At 41.0% G+C, this 18407-nt stretch overlaps 1 protein-coding gene across 1 annotated transcript in view; it reads right to left on the bottom strand.

Annotated features, from left to right (window-relative positions):
* Window positions 1-523: 523 nt before the first annotated feature.
* DKK2 (dickkopf WNT signaling pathway inhibitor 2) overlaps window positions 524-18407 on the bottom strand; it is a 37289-nt gene continuing 19405 nt past the window's right edge. The window contains exons 3-5 of the mRNA XM_010072614.1: window positions 1774-1924; window positions 1353-1502; window positions 524-774 (exon numbers count right to left, since the gene is read on the bottom strand). Coding sequence (XP_010070916.1) covers window positions 524-774; window positions 1353-1502; window positions 1774-1924 — 552 coding nt within the window. The remainder of the gene's footprint in view (window positions 775-1352; window positions 1503-1773; window positions 1925-18407) is intronic.

The following is an 18407-nucleotide window of genomic DNA, read 5'->3' as shown; positions in this document are numbered from 1 at the left end:
GCAGGAGCGCTTTCTTTGCTGAAGGGTCAGCCCTGAATGACAAGGGCGCGCAGCCATTCACAGTAACTTTACTTCCATTTCTCACACCTGCAATGTGACCAATAATGTGTTGACAGATGAGTCTTCCTGGCATGCACTGCTTCCTATAGGAATACAATGTATACAATTTATTTAGCAGTCCTTACCCTGCTGGAAACCCACTGTAGCCCTAATACTGAACCCCTGAAACATCATAGGACAACACAGCAAGGTAAGTAACATCAATTTCCACTGGACGTGTTTGCATACTAGCATTTCCCACAAACTGTAGAAGTTATTTACAGAAGAGCTGCACAGTAGGAGATCGCCAGCTGCACGGGTGGTTACTACCAGCTCAAAAAGAAACGCATTTGATGTGACTTCTACTCCTACCCTAACTGTTACTTTAGCCATTCTGTTCTCACTTGCAGTCCTCATTTCCCACTGTGCCATGCATTAAATACATAAAGCCACAGTCACTTAATACTATCTTCCCAATCCTCGTTCAGATTTTCTGGCACACGTGAAGTCTTGATTTAGAAGAGGAGGTCGCATCTTTCCATACTTTGCAAGACAGCCCCTTGGCACAGTCACATCTTTGGAAAATCTCCAGTCCGTGGGACCCTTTTTTGCGCTGTTTGGTGCATACCTCCCCCTGATGCAACACAGGCTTGCAAATTTTCGTCCAGAAATGGCGAGCACAGCAGTGTCCCTCGATACAGTCTGATGACCGTAGGCAGGGATCGCCTTCATGTCCTAAAAAGAGCAACCAAACTATTTTACCTCATGGGAAAACATGCGAGTACAGAAGATTCAGTGCAGACTGATGCAAATGAAGCTCAGAACACAAGAGAGATTATATTTCCATCTGGGGCTATTTGAAGGATGTAAACACAAGGGAAGGAAATGAATTAGGAAGTTTCTAGGGGGTAAGGAATGAGCCCTGCCCTAAGAGTAAGGAGAAATTCATCTACAGGACTGTAAGCAGAATTACAAGTGCTTAATTACATGACTAGTACAAGAGGATGATGTGTGCAATCTTGCACAACTGAAAAATGGATTGCCAGTCCACCCCTGATACAGAGAAGAAAGCAGATGCTATTTCAATCACAGGAACTGTTGGTTGATGTTACATCGCTTTTTGAGTCCTGCTGTCGATTCTCATGATAGACATTCACCCCCTGTGACATTACTGTCTATTTCTAGTTTGCTTTGCTGATCTTAACAGCATAGAATCATTTAGGTTGGAAAAGAACCTTTAAGGTCATCAAGCCCAACCATAAACCATTCGTAACCTGAAGGAACGAAGCAGTGCAGTGTAAATGCCATCTTACCTTTTATGTGTGAGAGCTTGGAGCGTTGCCTCCCGAGGTTGTGCCATCCCAAATCCTTGCTGGCATAATGACCATTCTTCTTGTTGCGTGGCCCCTCTAGAGCAGGGATGTGAGGTGTAAGGATGCTTTCGGTTACTGGTATGCAAATACCTGCGAGGAAAAACAGTCAGTCAAAGATTTGAACAAGAGGAAAAGCAATCGAGAGACATACACAGTAGTCTGTATAGTACACAAGCCTTAAACATAGAAATAATATTAAATAAAATGGAGTGGAATGATATAGGAAATGAAGCTTTCTTGGCTTAGAAAAAGAAGCAGCACAGTCATGGAGAAAAAAATACTGTTGCTGGGAAGACTCAGAAAAATAGATGCTATCAAAATGCTGATTTTATGGAAGAAAACCAAGAAATGGCTGATGTACCGTTGTTGCAGCGGTTCCCAGGGCAGCACATGCCGTCTCTGTGGCAGCGCTTCTTCTTCCTCCGGCACATCATGCATGCAGAAGTCGCTTGATGAGGACTGTGACAGTATCGCCCAACTTCACATTCCTTATCGTTGGTACAGGGATAGGCCTGATGGGTAAAAGAAAGGTTTATGGTGAAGCACTGCATTGTACAAGGTGTGTATGCAGCCTGTTTAAAAACAAAACCAAAACAAAAAACACAAAAAAACCACACAAAAAACCACCGAAACCCCCAAAGAAAGAAACTGAGAGTTGAGATACCATTCCCTGGGGCCAGGAGATGCAGGGGGGATGCTTCACTGCAGCCGTACAGCAATCTTTAAGCTTACGCTGCTGGTGAAGAATCTGCTTAAAGAATCAGGGAGATACAGCCAGCTCCCTGGTGGTTTCATCTTTTCTTGTGTTAAACATATATTGGCACAAAAGAACTTATATTTTTGTGGGTTCAGGCCTCTGGTTCCTAGGCAAGAGCTTAAAACTCCACAGTGAAGAATAAACAGAGTCACAAAACTCCACTCAGTCGGTAAAAATCCTGAAACATACCCTTCAATAGGTAACATTTTAATTTAAACTCCAAGGAGGTATTTTCCTTTGATAGTTCACTGTTGTCACAGTGAATGTCTACACCACATTGGTACCAGCCCCTTTGCAGTTGCACCACTGCCCAGTGGCCCACACCAGCTGGATTCCTTGGAAGTGAACAGACATCCCTGGTCAGCATTTCACTTTGATAACCTTCACTTCACTTAGGGCCTTAGTATACACCTTAAACTTGTCACCCGCTAAACAACAGCATGGACTATTACAGAGCACAAACTGCTTTGCACATATAACTCCCTGCAAGCAGACACACATGTATACAACTTTCCCATATTCATCAAAACGAGCATTCTTACAGGAAAAATGAATTTTTCAAAAAGAGTGTGAAAGCACTGTGTTCTCCCATAAAGAGACAGAAAGAAAAACTTATTCCTACAAAAGGAAGAGACATGATGCTTTAGGGAGACACGAGAACACACACTGCCACATTCCAGCATCCTTTCTGCTGACTCCCACACAGCTACAACTATGCTCTCTGTCTGCATCTAATTTTACTGCCTATTAAATTAATCATAGATTTTTTTCATTCCCCAAAATTATACTTGAGGAATCTGTTTAGATAAAAAAGATGAGAAAAAATTTTGAGCCCTGTCTGGAAAATGATGTTTACACTTCTCCAACTAATTTTCTCCAGCATTTTAAATAAATCAAAGTACTGCTTTTCCTGTTTTCAAAATGACTCTTGCAATTAATTATTCACAAAAAAAAAAAAAGCTCAACTGAATAATTTTTAATGTGGCTGATTACTTTTCTAATAATATTTTAAATCAAGGCTTGATTATATTGTTCTCAGAAAAGAAAAACTTGGAGGCTGTTGAGAATTTGCTCTGAAAATTGTTCTTATAGATGGAGAAATTCTTGTTTCTCTTTGTGCCATTCTCTTGAGAATCGCAGAAGAAACAAGAAGTCTGACAATAAAACCAAGCAAGTTTCTCTAGTGCTGTTAGTGGGAGTGGGAACCATGTTGTTTCCCATGTGATTTCATTAGTTGTTTTCTTTGTCCAAATTTACTTTACAGTACCAAAAGTGCTGTCTGGATATTCCCCAAGTGCTGCTGCCCCATTACTTCTGCCCTCTGAATACGTGTCTTTGAAGAATGATTCCGGAGTGCAGATGTTGGGAGAAACCTGACGTATGTGTAAGTCTTTCTCCCTTGAGAATAAACATTTCCTCTTGATTTCATCCTTGAGAGGAAGAACATCAAAGGCGGCCAGCTCTTTTAGCTAGGAGTGGCAGTAAGAGACAAACGCAAGCACTCACCTGTTTGGTTCTCTTCAGGCATAAGTGGACTCTACCTGTTCTAGCAAAGAGGAACTAAAATGCACTTCTCTCAGTCTCATCACTCCTTTCCAGCAAGAAATCACTAACACTGATTTAAAATTTATGATATTGTTACCATAAAAATAAGGCTTCCCCAACTTAAATGAGACCTTACTAAAGATCTTACAATGCAGAAAAGCGATTTTATATAGACCTGCACATGGTTATACCGAGTTTGGAAAATACTAACGCTGCTGGCTGAGGGAAATGCAAATAAAAACCAGATGAACTAGCTAAAACCTGGAGATGAAGGCATTTTAGACCCTTGTCTGTCATCAAGACCTTCATAACCACATCTTTTTTCCAATATGGGCATGTGGTATACACCTGCAACTTGTCAGCAAGAAGCCTACTTGCAGTTTTCTTTTGGTTCCTCAAGTAGGTTTTAAAAGAAGAGTTCCCTGATCCTGAATGGTGCTAATGAATGCTCTCACATACCATATCTAGCGTCTGTTATACTTTTGGCTTTTAGGCTGAGTGACATGTAAAAGATATTTTAAGATATGCATCTAATTGCCAACTCCCAACTCTGTCTTTAAGAATGGTAAAAGTAACCAAAGACAATTTTTACATTAAAAATTGCCAAGGAAAGTGGGCTCTAGCCCACTCTAGAGCCTCATCCTAAATAAAGATGACACTTTTGAAATGAAAAAATAAGCCAAAACATTCACTTACCTTAGTTAAGTGACTGCAGCACATAAAAAATTATTTCCTTGTTCTGTGTAGCTCAGACAACAACTAGCAAATCCATTCAAAACCCCCAAAGACCAGCTGCCAGCCAGCTATATGAAAAAACCCTCTTGTAAATGCCGATGCCATCAGTGCCTTGATCTTTCTTCAAAAACCACCATCCATTTGATATCCTAGCTATCAATCACAGAGGGCTCGAAACAAAAATGCCTACATAGCCTTGTGTCTGCCTCCTAGTCACTAGACATTCATTGGAATAACTCCTGCTCCCAGGAAAGTAATTTCTATTGCTGCGCAGCATTCAGTATTAAAACACAAAAATAAAATAATCTAGTGTGTACATAGCCTTGGCTAACAGGAGGGAAAATGTGTTCATAGTTGTCCCGTTGTTGGCAGCAGCTGAGTCAGTCTATGTATAAATATGTATATATTTTTTTAAAATACAGCATAAAGAAAACATACTTGTAAAAATGTACATGCTAACAATTGTCTATGCATGAGTCAAGTTTTTCAAAATCTCCTACGCCACCGTGCCTGAAACAGTCTTTACGTTTAGAGAATTGCAGAGAACATTTCCTATATACAACACAAAGACACAAATCAGTCCCAGATGGAGAGGGAAAAAGCAAGCTGTAAACCAGCTCTACTTCCCCAGCAATGATAACTAATTCTACAAGGCACATCATCCCTTCACATTCTTCAGCTATACATATCATTTTCTGGTCGTAAATCTCTATCCACTAAACACAGCTTTGATATTATGGGAAACCAGATGAAACTGAGATAAAATATGTAGCACTCCCTGAAGCTGCATTTAAACAATCTTTTTAATTTTTTTTTTTTTTTTTAGCCAGGATTACAGGCGATCAAGTCACCCGTAGCATGACACAAACTAGATTTGCCTGTGATAATGAGTCCCATTTTCACAATGTGTTGTCTGATTAAGAGCATTGCTTGCCGAGATGTTTTCTCCTCAGTCATTCCAATTACTTTTGTACCCTTGTATAAAAGATACATGTATAGCAAAGATATACTGGATTTTTTGCAATGTTGGAGGGTTCAGGCTGGATATTTAAAGGGGTGCTGCTCATGCGGTGCCAGGATGTCCCCTGCATCAGCCCACCAAGACTAACATTTGGCAGCCAGGTCACAACAACATGTACATGTTAAACTTTTCTTTTTGAATGAGAAAATATGAACCTCCATTCCTGCACTTCCTGAATTGATATTCAAAATGCCAAGAGTGCATGATAGAGATACTCAATGAAAACAATGCAGATGATAGAGAAAAGTTGGGGGGGGGGTTATAGTTGAACAAGTCCTTCCAGGAGTCCTACTAAGGCTCTTCCTTTTGTATTATTAACTTCACTGTGAGGCTGAGGAAGGGACTGATTATCTAACTTGCGACTAAGCGGCAATGCCATTCCCTTTATTTGAGGAGTGCGGTTTATTTCTACTTTTGTCTTCCCCTTTTGGCAGAGGAGATCTAACCTAGCACCTTTTCTTGGTACAATGAGGTTTTCTTGATATTTTTGCTGGCGTCACTTACTATTGTACATATTTTACATGGCTATCTTGAACCACAGAGTTTCGCTGCAAGCTGGAGCGGTACTAAGTGGTGGGACTGTTGTGCTATGGAGTCAGTCAGTCTGAGTCTCTGCCTGGCACTATAAAACATAATGGAGAAGCACTGCAGGGGGAGAGTAAGACAGGCACTGTAATGCACTGCAGGGTAAGTAGAGACACACTTTACTGAGCTTTGGGATATAAGGGCTTGAATTTCAGAATGGCCTCCAGCAAATATTTGAAGACAATATTCCCAGCCAGTGTGTTAGTCACCAGGCTCTCAGCTGCTCATCTTATGATGTCTCATTTGTTTCTATGCTGAAGCTACTCCACCCTGTAGTAGCTATGTCAGAGAAAGGTAGGAAGAGCCACTGGCATCTTTACCTAGGCTGTGTCATCACTTACTCAGTACAAGCACTCCTAGACACTGCTGGCTTCAGACCCACCTTCAACACCGAGAGGAGCTGTGCCTAAAGAAGTGATTTGGTGGAACAGATATCAGTAGTGACTCCCCAAAAGCAGTTAACTTTTTTTTTTTTTACTATTTAAACACATCATAAAGTCCAAGTGCAGAGTCAGTCCTGGCAGGAGATTATAGCTTCTACCAATCCCAGCAGAAGAAACAGCATGGAGGTTATTCATTACGCTTTTACTGGGGATGCTGAGCAGCGCTCACAAAGAGAACTAAAGTCTCATGTACCACATAAATGACAATATCACCAGTTACTGTAATGGATGCTCAGCCAGCTTCTGTCTCATACAATCATCCTGTGATGGTACTGAGGACTGAGCTGAAGAACAGTACAAAAGCCACAGTTAGTTGTACAGCCAGAAAGTAAAAGCACTGTAGAGCTACCAGGTCAACCATGCATCACTCACCTGGCAAAGAGGCAGTAGCTATTGCAAAGGTGAGACAAGTGACTCAAGAAAATGGACACATACATTGCCCCAGGAATGGTCTTGCTTCCTAGGTACCAGTGTGCTAGAAATAAAATTTAGGCTCCTACACACAGTGTTGTACATAGAGAATCCCTAGTTACTAATACCTCATGCAAATACCTGTGCCACTAGGTTATGCAATCACATCCATCAGAAATATCTTTTTCTGCTGTCAGAAGACTTCGCTTTTAAAACACACCTATATTATCTTTTATATTTACACCTACCCGTAAAGACAGCTTACCACAAATTAATTAGTCCTGCAACTCAGTCCATTACTCATTTGTTACTTAAGGAAAAAAGGCTATTTTCTCTATTTCAAACAATTCTACTTTTATAAATTTTAAAATAGTGACTGTAAAGGAGGTGGCAGCTGACCTCTCTACAGCCACGGTGCTAACTAGATGATCAAAACCGGCCTGAACTATAGGCAAGAGGAAAGAGTTTCCACCCTCCATGTAAGAGATGAACAATAGAGCTTATTTGCCCTAGAGCCTCGGGACTGTGTATATTGCTTAATATTCCACAGCCATCAGGCACAATGAAGCAACCAACTGGCTCAATCATGGCAAGAGCCTCTCCTTCCTATTCTGCTTTGGACAGGACAGAACTATCTTTTGGAGCAAGGATTTGGTCCCCGTAGAGCAAACATCTGAAATAGCCACAGGGATGCCAGGTCTGCTTTTGCTTTTCTCTCTCTCTGAAGAATTAGTTAATCCAAAGTAAAAGCATGCCAATGAATTAGGAAATGCAAACATATGCTTTAACCAAATAGCGTGCTGTCAAGACTAATTACAAAGAATGCAAGTCATTGTTTGGCTCCTTGGATGGGCCTGATTCTGAGTTGGGATCTCAAATTTGTTTTGGCTTTTAGCAGATCAACATTGGTGGGACAGTTGCACGCAACATGTGGCCTGTAGGGCTAGATGAATCCATCACATATGGGATTTGTCCCACTCACCTCTTTGGAGCTAGAATGAAGATCCTCTCTATGAAATGAAAGGAGAAAACCTAGCATGATCTCACAGGATACAAACCTTTGTAGTAAGCGAAATAAGAGCTCTTCACTCAGAACCACATAAATGTGATAAAGTGAAATGGAGGGGGAAAAGGGAGAGGTCAAAGCTTTTTATCAAACAAACAAATGAGTGCACACATGCACAATAAACTTACAAATCTTTGTGGGTTGTTTTTTTTCCCCTGCAAGGCAAATAAACTACTTTCTGACAGTTTCTCAAGTGTATCCAGACAAATCCATGTCTAACTGACAAACTCCAGCCTAGCTTTCTCCTAGCTGCTAAACAAATGTGTACATTAAGCTGTGGATGGGAAATGACCGTCATTTACTACTGGTTTTAATCCCAAATGAGCAAAGAGTTTATCAGCAGCCATCTGGAGCAATGCAGTTTTCCCACAGCACCGCTGATGTTGCTTTTGTCTATTCTTAGCCGAACACAAGCATAGATGATAGCGAGGATCTCACTGTGCACAAGCAAAAAGCCATGGTTAATTTATCCCATGGAGGAAATCGTGCTGTGCTCTCAGACAGCTCCAGACATGGATCCTGTCTCAGACAGATCTCACCAGAAGCTCTCAACTCTCAGTGACTGCTGTGGCACAGACCATTCCTGAAAGCAAAACTCACAGTAGTCTCAATGAAACAGATTTACTCCATTCAGTTGCCATGACAAATTTAATGATTCAATTTTTCTCACCAAGCCTCCTTCTTTTTAAAATAATACATCTCTGACCCACTTTTCTGACAGACCCAGAGAGAAAAGCACCATCTTCTACCTCTAGATGAAGCACTGGCACTTCCTTCTAGCAATAACTTATTTTTAGCTCTTCAACTTAAAACAATACTGCTGTTCATGAGGTCTGATTCACAGACTGGATACATATACTGCAACCTCCAAAGATCATTCCTTCAAACTGTGTGGCTAATGGCCCCAGAAGCCTGCATTAGTAAGACAATAAATATTCATGTTTCAAAGTAATGACTCAATCCACTGCTAGACCACCAGGGGAAGAGCATTTCTAAAACGTGCAGTAGTCCAGCTCTCATGATTTGCTAGAGCCAAAGAAAACTCAGATCTTAACAACCAAAAAACAAACTTCACTGACGTCCCTCCGAACCGACAAGGCTGTGGGACTCACGTGGGTCCTGACTGAGGCTTTCCTCTCCCAAAAAAAACGTGATGGAAAACAACTTCCCATTCCATTAGGGGTAGTGTGTAGCTGCACCTGGAGGAAAGAGTCAAACACCCTAACATAAAAATGGGAGCTGCGTTGCCCTGTTGCGCACAGAGCTAGCCAGCGCTAGTGGTGCCTCTTCCAGTGCAGACAGAAAACCTCCAAAGGATTTTCCTGGATGAAATCTCACTCATACGGTGGCCCCATGTGGTGGATTTCAATGAGCATTTTAGATCTACAGCAGAACCTCTTATAAAACAGCTTACAATTCAACGTGTTTTCTTACAGAACTACCTACGGTTTGTGTCTTACTGGGAGGAGGTACTGTCTGTTTGAAGCTGGCCCTGGCTTCAGGAGGACATACAGAGAAGATAATCTGAAAGACTGCAAGTGCATCAATTAAATTCCTGGGTAGATACTATTGTCTGAATTAAATTGTCCTTAATTTTACATGTGTTATGTATGTATAAACTCAAAGCTTTAAGGCACTTAAAATGATCTACCTCACAAGGTTTATTCAACTTGATTCACCTTCAATTCCTCATCTAGGCAAAACCTCGAATGAGTTCTATTTCCAAATGACTTAAAGGGCAGCACACTGTGCCCAAAATATGCACAGATGTATGTGGTTTATACAACAGAACAGCATGCAACTATCACCGAGACGCAGCACGTACCTTGTAGTTCCCAAGGCAGCACAGCCATAGGTCTTGTCCTATCACTCCTTTAAGGCAAATTACCAACCTCAGATCCACGTTGGTGTCACTCTGCCGAATCACACCACTGCAAAGGAACCATACCATGTTTCCTGCCCCACGTACACTGTGCATACACCGCTGCTCAAGTTTTCCCTCTCTCCCTTGTATCATGACCATGGGATCACATAGCAGCGCTTTGTTCTCAACACCTGGAGAGACCACGACCCTCCTATGCTGCTTGATTTTGAAGGAGGCTTCCTACTCCATGGAACTGGTACCTTACCAGAGACATAATTAAAGGTTCAAAAGTTTGGGGAACAGTCAGTTTGAGCCAAAATTTTATGGACTTTGTCTCAAAGCATATGATTCATATTGTCTGGTGAACTACCAGCAGCAGCATTACAACAGAGAGCGTCACAACAACGTTAGGTAATCTTTGAAGGCAACAATGTAGTACTGAATCAATGTGACAGGAAGCCTCTCACCAAAAACTGCTCAAAGAATAAAGGTTTGCTAGCACACACTTTGGTCTATGTCCAGCCTGTTCAGCAAGCTGTTCTTGCCCTTTTACCTCTGCCTTTTCCCTACCCCTTTTCTGATGGTTTAGCTTTTTAGTTTCTAACTGGCTATTTATCATCTGCTCCAGAGTAAGATTCTTCTGGCTTTTTGATCAACATGTTTACTACGATAGATGAACAGTGGGTTGCCAAAACCAGTTTTCTCTCTGGATCTATTAACTCTAGAAGTATGCAGTTTTTTATTAATCTAAGAATACTATCCAGATGGAAACAACTATCAGATCCCATGGCTCACAAAGCACCAAGCATTAAACCACAGGTAGATACTCAGATATTGTGGTTGGGAGTAGAACAACACTGCTGGAAACTGGCAGTGATTTACTGTTCTAACACCTGGGACTGAACACCCCCAAATCATGATGCACTTGCAAGGTGGAGCTTTTATTGGGAACCATCTCTGCAACCATGTATTCACAGAAAGAAAAAAAAAGAAAAAAAAAAAAGAGATGACAGCTTTGCCTTCTGTACTATAGCTACTAAGGGTACAAACTTCCTTTGCTTCTAAACATTCACAAAATCTAGAAAAAGCAAGGGAGAAACCCCATCTTCTTGAAGTCGGTGCAAAAACTCCCTTTGTCTGCGACAGCGCCTGCAGAGAGAATGCTCCCAGGTTATAAACATTTGTGCAGCATCTGCAGTCCTCACCCTGGAAATGTCCTTAGGTATTCCTTGCAGAATATGCTTTGCATTGCAGAATACAAAGCATTTAAGACACCAGTTTTCAAAATGCAGTTTCTCTGGCCCCCATGTTTGAAAGGCCAGCCCTGAACACATGAGTTCGTGTCAGCGGGAGAGACAGCCAGATGCCGTATGTCTGAGAAGGATGAACCACAGTCTCCACCTCAGCAGACTGCTGACTGCAATCTAACATCATTACTGAATGTCAGCATTATTGTTTGTCTCCCTGATGGTCATTTCTGTGAGAACACCTGGCTCATATGCCTCTTTCAATCCCCAGTTCTTTCCCCTGTATCAGAAACCACCCCTGCCCTCTGATATTCACCTTCCCTCCTTTCTTGCCCTATGTGAGCCCCATGGCTGTGACTGATCCATCACAAGAGGAACCGAGGTACCAAGTCCTCTGCATGCCAAAGCACCTACAGAGGACTGATACCAGACATCTAAAATCAGTCAGAGCAGCTTTAAGATCAGAACAAACAGCACTGGGGTACCTGCACTGGCTCCTGCTCTGCAGCCTCATGCCCCACAGAGAATTCACAGACATGGCCACAGAGGTTAATGAGTTTTAAAGACAGGGAGAAAAAAAAAAAAAAAAAAAAAAGTGGCGATATTTCTTAAGTTCTTACATTTGATCAGCGTGAGTGAGCCTGAGAAACAGGACGAGTCAATAACGGAGCGTGAGGCTTTCCCCTTCATACCAACAGGGAGAATTACAGCACGAGAGCACGGCTCCTCGTCCTGATGCATTCTAGGAGCAGTTCTGCTTGTACGAGGAGCCAGCAGTGCTCAGGCAGCGGGACTACCTGCAGAAGAGCAGCTGTGCTGGGAAAGGGCTCGGTCACAGCCCCCTGAGGGCACAGGCAACCTCTGTGAAGTGGTTGGGCTCATGTTGCTGCTCAGCTGTCTCCTCAGCAAGAGTAAAAGGAAAAATTATCACACTAGGCTATTAAGGCAAATTATCACACTTTACTCAAAGGAGGCCAAAGATGGCAGAAAAGGAAAGGACCCTAGCAGAATCATTAAAAAAATAATTGTACTATTATTACATGATTAAGTTAGAGCTGCCTACCCAACTTCAGCCTGTGGTAAATAACATAGCAATCAAGGTTTCAACACTAGTTACCCTTTTTCTTTTAAAAGGCTCCTGGTTAATTTTGCACAAACAAGAAAACAGGAACAACACAGCGAGGCAAGAATAACTTGTGAGTAAAACCAGATGAACACTAACATATTTACATAGTGTAATGACTTCACTATTAATTCAAACAAACCCAGACCCCAATTCTCAGCAGAGCGAGCTGAGCACATGCAGTCCAGGAGGCAAGAACAGGGTGGCTTCAGACTACATTTACGTCTGCAGCCCCTGAGTTAGTAGGGACTGCTCTTAGTTTCAGTCTGCAATAGCCACTGAGGGACCATCTTTCACTCCAGATGTTGTACTCCGACTACATCCTCTTCTCGATCTTATGGGCCCCTTTCCATTTTCAAGCAAGACTTCCTTCAGCACTAGGCACCATAACACAGAAGAGAGAGGACAATAGGATTTCCAAAAATATCTAATTCATAAAAAAACACCTAATGTCATAGGAATGAGAAAAAAAAGAGAGGGAAAAAAACCCAACTAGACTCAGGTCCATTACCTACAGGGGACAGTAATTTTTTGATAAAGGTACCAAAAAAAAAAAAAAGCCCAAAGAAACAGAAATAATCCAATGCAATTTCTGAATCAAGCCAAAATGGACATTGTCCTATTCTAGTCGTCGTCAGCATGCAATTACCTAGGATTCTGGCATTTACCATTAACTATAAATCTGTTCTCCTCCCTCAAAATAAGCTGTTCTGCAGCTGAGACTTGTATTTGTCCTCTTCCCTGCTACGTTTTACTGTATCTTCTGAACTTATGTTTTCAAGCACCCTCTTCTTGTCTGAAAATAATATTCTTTATGTGGAGTTACAGAACCTCTCCTTTGTTCCTAGATATCTTGGATGTTGATCAACAAAAAGTCATTAAAAAGTTTAATCCTCTATGCTTGGCACTACATCAGTCTGAGAGCAGTTTCTTTGTAACAGCCTTTGGAATAAATATCCATTAAAGATTTTTTTTTTTCCCCCTTATACGGGTCACCCACACTTTATAGTGGGTGGCCCTTTCGTTTATCCCATTACTATATTTCCACTTCTAAAGCTAAGCCAGATGCAGCAACCTGATACTACTTTTTAGTTCACGCAACTTTATTGTAAGGAAAACTTCCGCGTATATCTGATACTCGTTAGGAAAGCCAAACAAACAGGAACCACGGTAATATTGCACCACCTTCTTGACAACTTTTATTCTGCATGAGTTGGATTCTCCAGGGCACTTCACGCTTCGTTAGCAAGCATTTTACGCATAGTCAACCCATATCTGAACTCTCTTGTTGGTATTATTTGCGTTATATCCATGCCCAGAGGCAGTGTCTGGGTGACTTTAACTGCTAGGTAGTCTACATAAGCAAGACCAAACAAGGGTAGGAAAGATGTTGAAGGTTTTCGTTGTTTGGTTTTGTTTGCCTTTTTAAAAATTCCTTCTTTCTTTTAAATGGATGGACCCAAGGTAGTAGAGATTAAATGGCTGGCCAAGGCCACAAAAGAAGCCCACAATACACAAGGAATTTTCTTCAGTCCTCATCCATTTAACTGTCTGATTCTTTCCTTTTTCTGAACTTGTACCCTTCCTTTCAGATGTGCTAAATATATGTGACTGTATCTTTAACAATTATCTCATCTATACGCACAAATCAAGGTGGCCACGTTTACCAGTCAAGTATGAAAAAATGTGGTCCCACTTTCTAGTCATACCCGTAGAAGCATACTTTACATAAATAAATTGATCGCCTAAAACATATTTTGCAGATTAACTTAGCCTATTTAACAACTGCCAAACAATTCTTAGAGCATGGATGTGTGCAGAGCTCTCAAAACCCACACCAAAACCAATCATTGACCAACGCTGTGTGGTTACAGCAAAGGAAGATCTCCTTCCTTACATTTTTGCTAGAGAGTTTGCTGGAAGATGTAAAGGATAAATGATTTATTGTTTGCCCTGTACTTCACATGCCACTTCAGAGGAAGAAAGGAGGAAAAAAAAAAAAAAAAAGGAAGTCTTAATTAGGCAGATATATATATATATAATTATAACTAATTCTTGGGTAGTTCAACTAGCAGCAGTGGAATTATTCAAATGCTTGATGTTACTTTTGTGAGATTATGAGCATATTTGTAATATTTTACTGTACACAAAGCATAATTCATCTCATAGGCAGTGGATTATTTTCCTAGTTACATTGCAAGGAGGCAGAAAAGCAGACCAGACCAACATGAATGAAAAGTACATCATCACAGAAGAGTAATGAAGAAACACTAGATGGTTTTCCTCCATCATGTGAAGGGCTTTTTCCCAAGTCAACCAATTCCTTTTCATTTTCCCACTCCTCAAATTCTCCAGGGGACAGGCCTGCACAGAATACTTTGTACTCGAAACCAGCAAGACAGCACATTTCTCTGTCAAGGTGTCCTTGCACAATGCCCTGAAGAGCACTCAGGCTCAGGGATTTCTCTCCACCTGCACTGAACCAACAGTTTTCAGCGCCGGTTACTCTGCTCAAAGAGCTGCAAAAACCGCGAGGCAGCTCTTGGCGTATCCAAGTGTCTAAATTCACCTGAGTGTTTGCAAATTTTGGGAAAACACACAGAAAAAAAAAACTGAAAATGTGCCCTTTCCCACAGACCACTCAGTCCCAAACCAGGGACAATTCCCACTGGATTTGGAAGTTTCTCCCAAGTAGGAAGATCAGCCCACAAGGTATCACTGTTAAAATGTTAGTCTCACCTAAATTCAGTGCATTTTCCTTGAAAACAATTCAAAGGACCGTATGGGACAGGAGAAAATGGCACTTTGCCTACTAAGATCTCTCAAAACGGAGGCACTGGGACACACACCCTAGCAGGGACTTGCTGCCTCATTAATTCAGGAATTTCGCTTCCTGGGAGTCAATGCAAAATGGTCACCAGAATACAGGGGAGAGGGGCTAAATGCCAGGTGGAGCCATCATTTTCTAAGCCAGTCTCTTCCTACATGCAAATGGAACTCCATTGCTATTTTAACATTTTTCTAGAACATTTTGAGAGAATGTAATCACTCTGCTCCAAAACTTCCCTCTACAAATCTTTTCACATATTTCCTCATCTTCTATTAACAAGATTTACTATGTTTGATCATGAGGTCTGGAAAAATAAAGGAAGCAGCACATGCTAATGCAGTTAGCCCATTTTTCTTTAAACACAGGACCAAGTCTGTCTACACACACACCTTTGCAATCACTGACCTCACTCTTTCTCTCCTGTATTTTTAAGTCCTCATTATACAACTCAGTGAAGCAAAAATCGAAGGCACTGATGAATCTCAGCATTAGCAGCAGTGCAACAATCTGTCACACCAAGAAAACCCAGCTGTTTGTAGAGTGATGGTCAGTAGGGACTGCGTACTGGGAGCAAAATAAAAACACCTGGATTCTCCCCAGCACCTCTTTCAGCTATTTATATAAATGTTTGCTGATCTTCTTTCCTCATTTATTTTCAGTATCAGTTTCTTTTGACTCATGGCTAAGCCACAGTTGTTTACCATATACCAAAACATTCAAGTTAATTATCTTAAAGTCTTCAAGTCAAAGTACATCTGGTTTGAAAATGAGAGTGTGTCTTAGGCCCGTCTTTCATGTAAATAGACACACACACATCTGAATGGAAAAACGCCCGCGTGGAACCGATTTGCTGAGGAACGTGCAGTAGTACCCTTATCATTCCAATTGGGTGTAAGTCAAGAAAGACTTTTGAGAAGTTCAAAAGAAAAGCAGCAAACTGTTGTTTTAATGAGACTCCATTAGGCAGAACTCTGTTCATGACTCTCCCGGATCATTGTTTTCATTAGCAAGCTCCGTGAATAACAGCAAAGCTCTTTGTACAGCGCTCGTTGCTTGGGTGCGCTGTCTTTTAGATGTTCCATCCAGCATTGCTGTTATCTGCTTGGTGAGAAAAAAAACTCATGCAAATGAATGGAAATTTTGTGTCTGGCCAACAAAGGGGCTTTCCCAGCCAAAATCAGAACAAAGGTTTTAATTTATTTAGGAAATCAAAAGGCTACAAAGGCATGATCTTGCAATCTCTCCCTAATGCGAGCAGTCCTCGCTGTGATATATAATCCCATGGTTTTGCTGGGCTTCACAATGGATTTACTCATTAAATACTCAACACAGGATAAAAGATTTGAAGAGCATGTCATCAATACATGACAGCATAAAAATATTATGAAATGTAAATTATGTGGTAGTTGGAAACATTCACTTTAAGTTATTTTTGAGCAACTTGGACAAACTCTCGAAAAGAGGCACACAAACAGTGTGGTTTGTTCACAGAAAAGCTAAGATTGTGTGTGTCAATTTTTCTGAAACACCACATCCGCTCATCTATGCACAGAGTAATGTCATGGTCTGACAATGTCCTCAAAAATCCATTTTGTACATCTGAAATGAAACTCTTACAAAGCTTAAGTAATCTGCTTTTGTAGACTAACCAAGTCTATAAATATTAAAGTCATTAGACACATTTGCAAATCTAAAAATACTTTAAAAACCATTACTGCATTCAGAAAAAGCAGCTGTAGAGCACTCCATAAAACTTTTTCTGCTTCCTCTGAGCAAAACCTGTTCCAATTTCAGAGTTAAGACTCCAGTTCGATACTACAGAACAAACACTTCTGAGAGAACAAACTAGATTACTTTTTGATCCTAAGCCTTTCTCCATATGTAATTATGGCTAAGACAGCACTCACATTTAGGCTGCTCCATCCAGCCATCAAACCTACTCTAGAAAAATGACCTAGGTACCTGCAAAGTGTCCAGTACACGCATGGCCCCATCGATCCTGATGGGATTACTGATTGAAGGTTTTGCCCTACATGGCAGAACACAGGAGCTCTGTACATTGAAAAAAATTTCAAAATTCAGGAACTAACAGACTTCAGAAAACAGATGTTATTTCAAAAATCCCCAACCGCTTTTTACCAAAGTTTGCAAGAAGCAGAACTACTGAAAGGCCACCAACAGTCTGATGTGTACTCTCAGAGGAGAATCACCAAGCAGCACAAGCAGGAAAAAACTTGTTAAAAAAAGAAATGGGCTTTTTTATAACAGCCTTGGGAATAACATATTGGCAAAAGTAAAAACCGCAACAAAAAGCGCTAAGAAGCACATTTGGGTACTGTTTAGAGACTGGTCTGCATCCACATCCAGGACTAGTGACTACCATGAGCCAGGCTATCACAGATTCCCTATGAATTCCACCATGTTCAGGATTTCAAGAGAAGGAGACACACATATGCTTTCATGCTTGAAAAATGTACCATCTACCTATACCCCATGCACATGCTAAAACCTATACAGAGATGCATTGATGATTTCATTTTTAAATTCCTTCACTCATCTAGATATTTGACAATGAATGTACAGCAGGCATACAACATGGGACCATGCTGGCATATGGCAAATGGTAACAGAACATTACAAACAACTGCATAATTTGCAAGGATTGTTACAACAATGTTATATATGATTTTCTTCTACTGAGAGGCAGCAGAGGAACCTCGGTTACAGACAAGACCTCCATTGTTCTAAGCAAAGGAGAAATAGGAATTCCAGTGTAAATGCCAGAAGGGTTCAAATCTAGCTCTGTAGTGGATTTACAAAGAGCTGAATGAGGTCCAAAGTCTTTTAGGATATGTCAACAAATCAAATTGAAAACACAGCTATTCCAACAGGGGATCTGTATGTACTTACACACTGCACATTGGCGTACCTGCCATGTAAGAATTGGGTTTAGTTAACGTAGTTAGGAAACTCTTCATTTAAATTTTATTTGCTTCTCTCTTTTGAAAACAGCTTACTATTTTCTTTTTTTCTTTTATGGGCCACCAAATTACATGTGACCAAACGTACCTATTTAGTGAAAATGGGTTCCATTAGTATGTAATCTTATCCTTGCATTGTTTTCTTCTGAAGAAAAATAATGGAGAACAGGTGGTGATGCTTAGTATCAGGCTCCTGTTTCTAGAATTACAATCTACTGGGAGCCACCAGCAATCTCTGAAAGCTGTCATAAGCGCTCAGGAACTAGTATGATCCAGAGCACACTCAATACATTAAAGCGTCTTTTTGAAAATTTAAGTAGGTGTGACAGGAGAAAACTGGCTGAATGGCACAGGGATTCTAACGTGTCCCTGCAAAGGGTCATGATT

This window comes from Pterocles gutturalis, unplaced genomic scaffold, assembly GCF_000699245.1.
Source record: "Pterocles gutturalis isolate BGI_N339 unplaced genomic scaffold, ASM69924v1 scaffold15927, whole genome shotgun sequence".
Lineage (NCBI taxonomy): Eukaryota > Metazoa > Chordata > Aves > Pterocliformes > Pteroclidae > Pterocles > Pterocles gutturalis.
The sequence above is the reverse complement of the archived record's forward strand: the minus strand, read 5'-3'. Positions and strand labels throughout refer to the sequence as shown.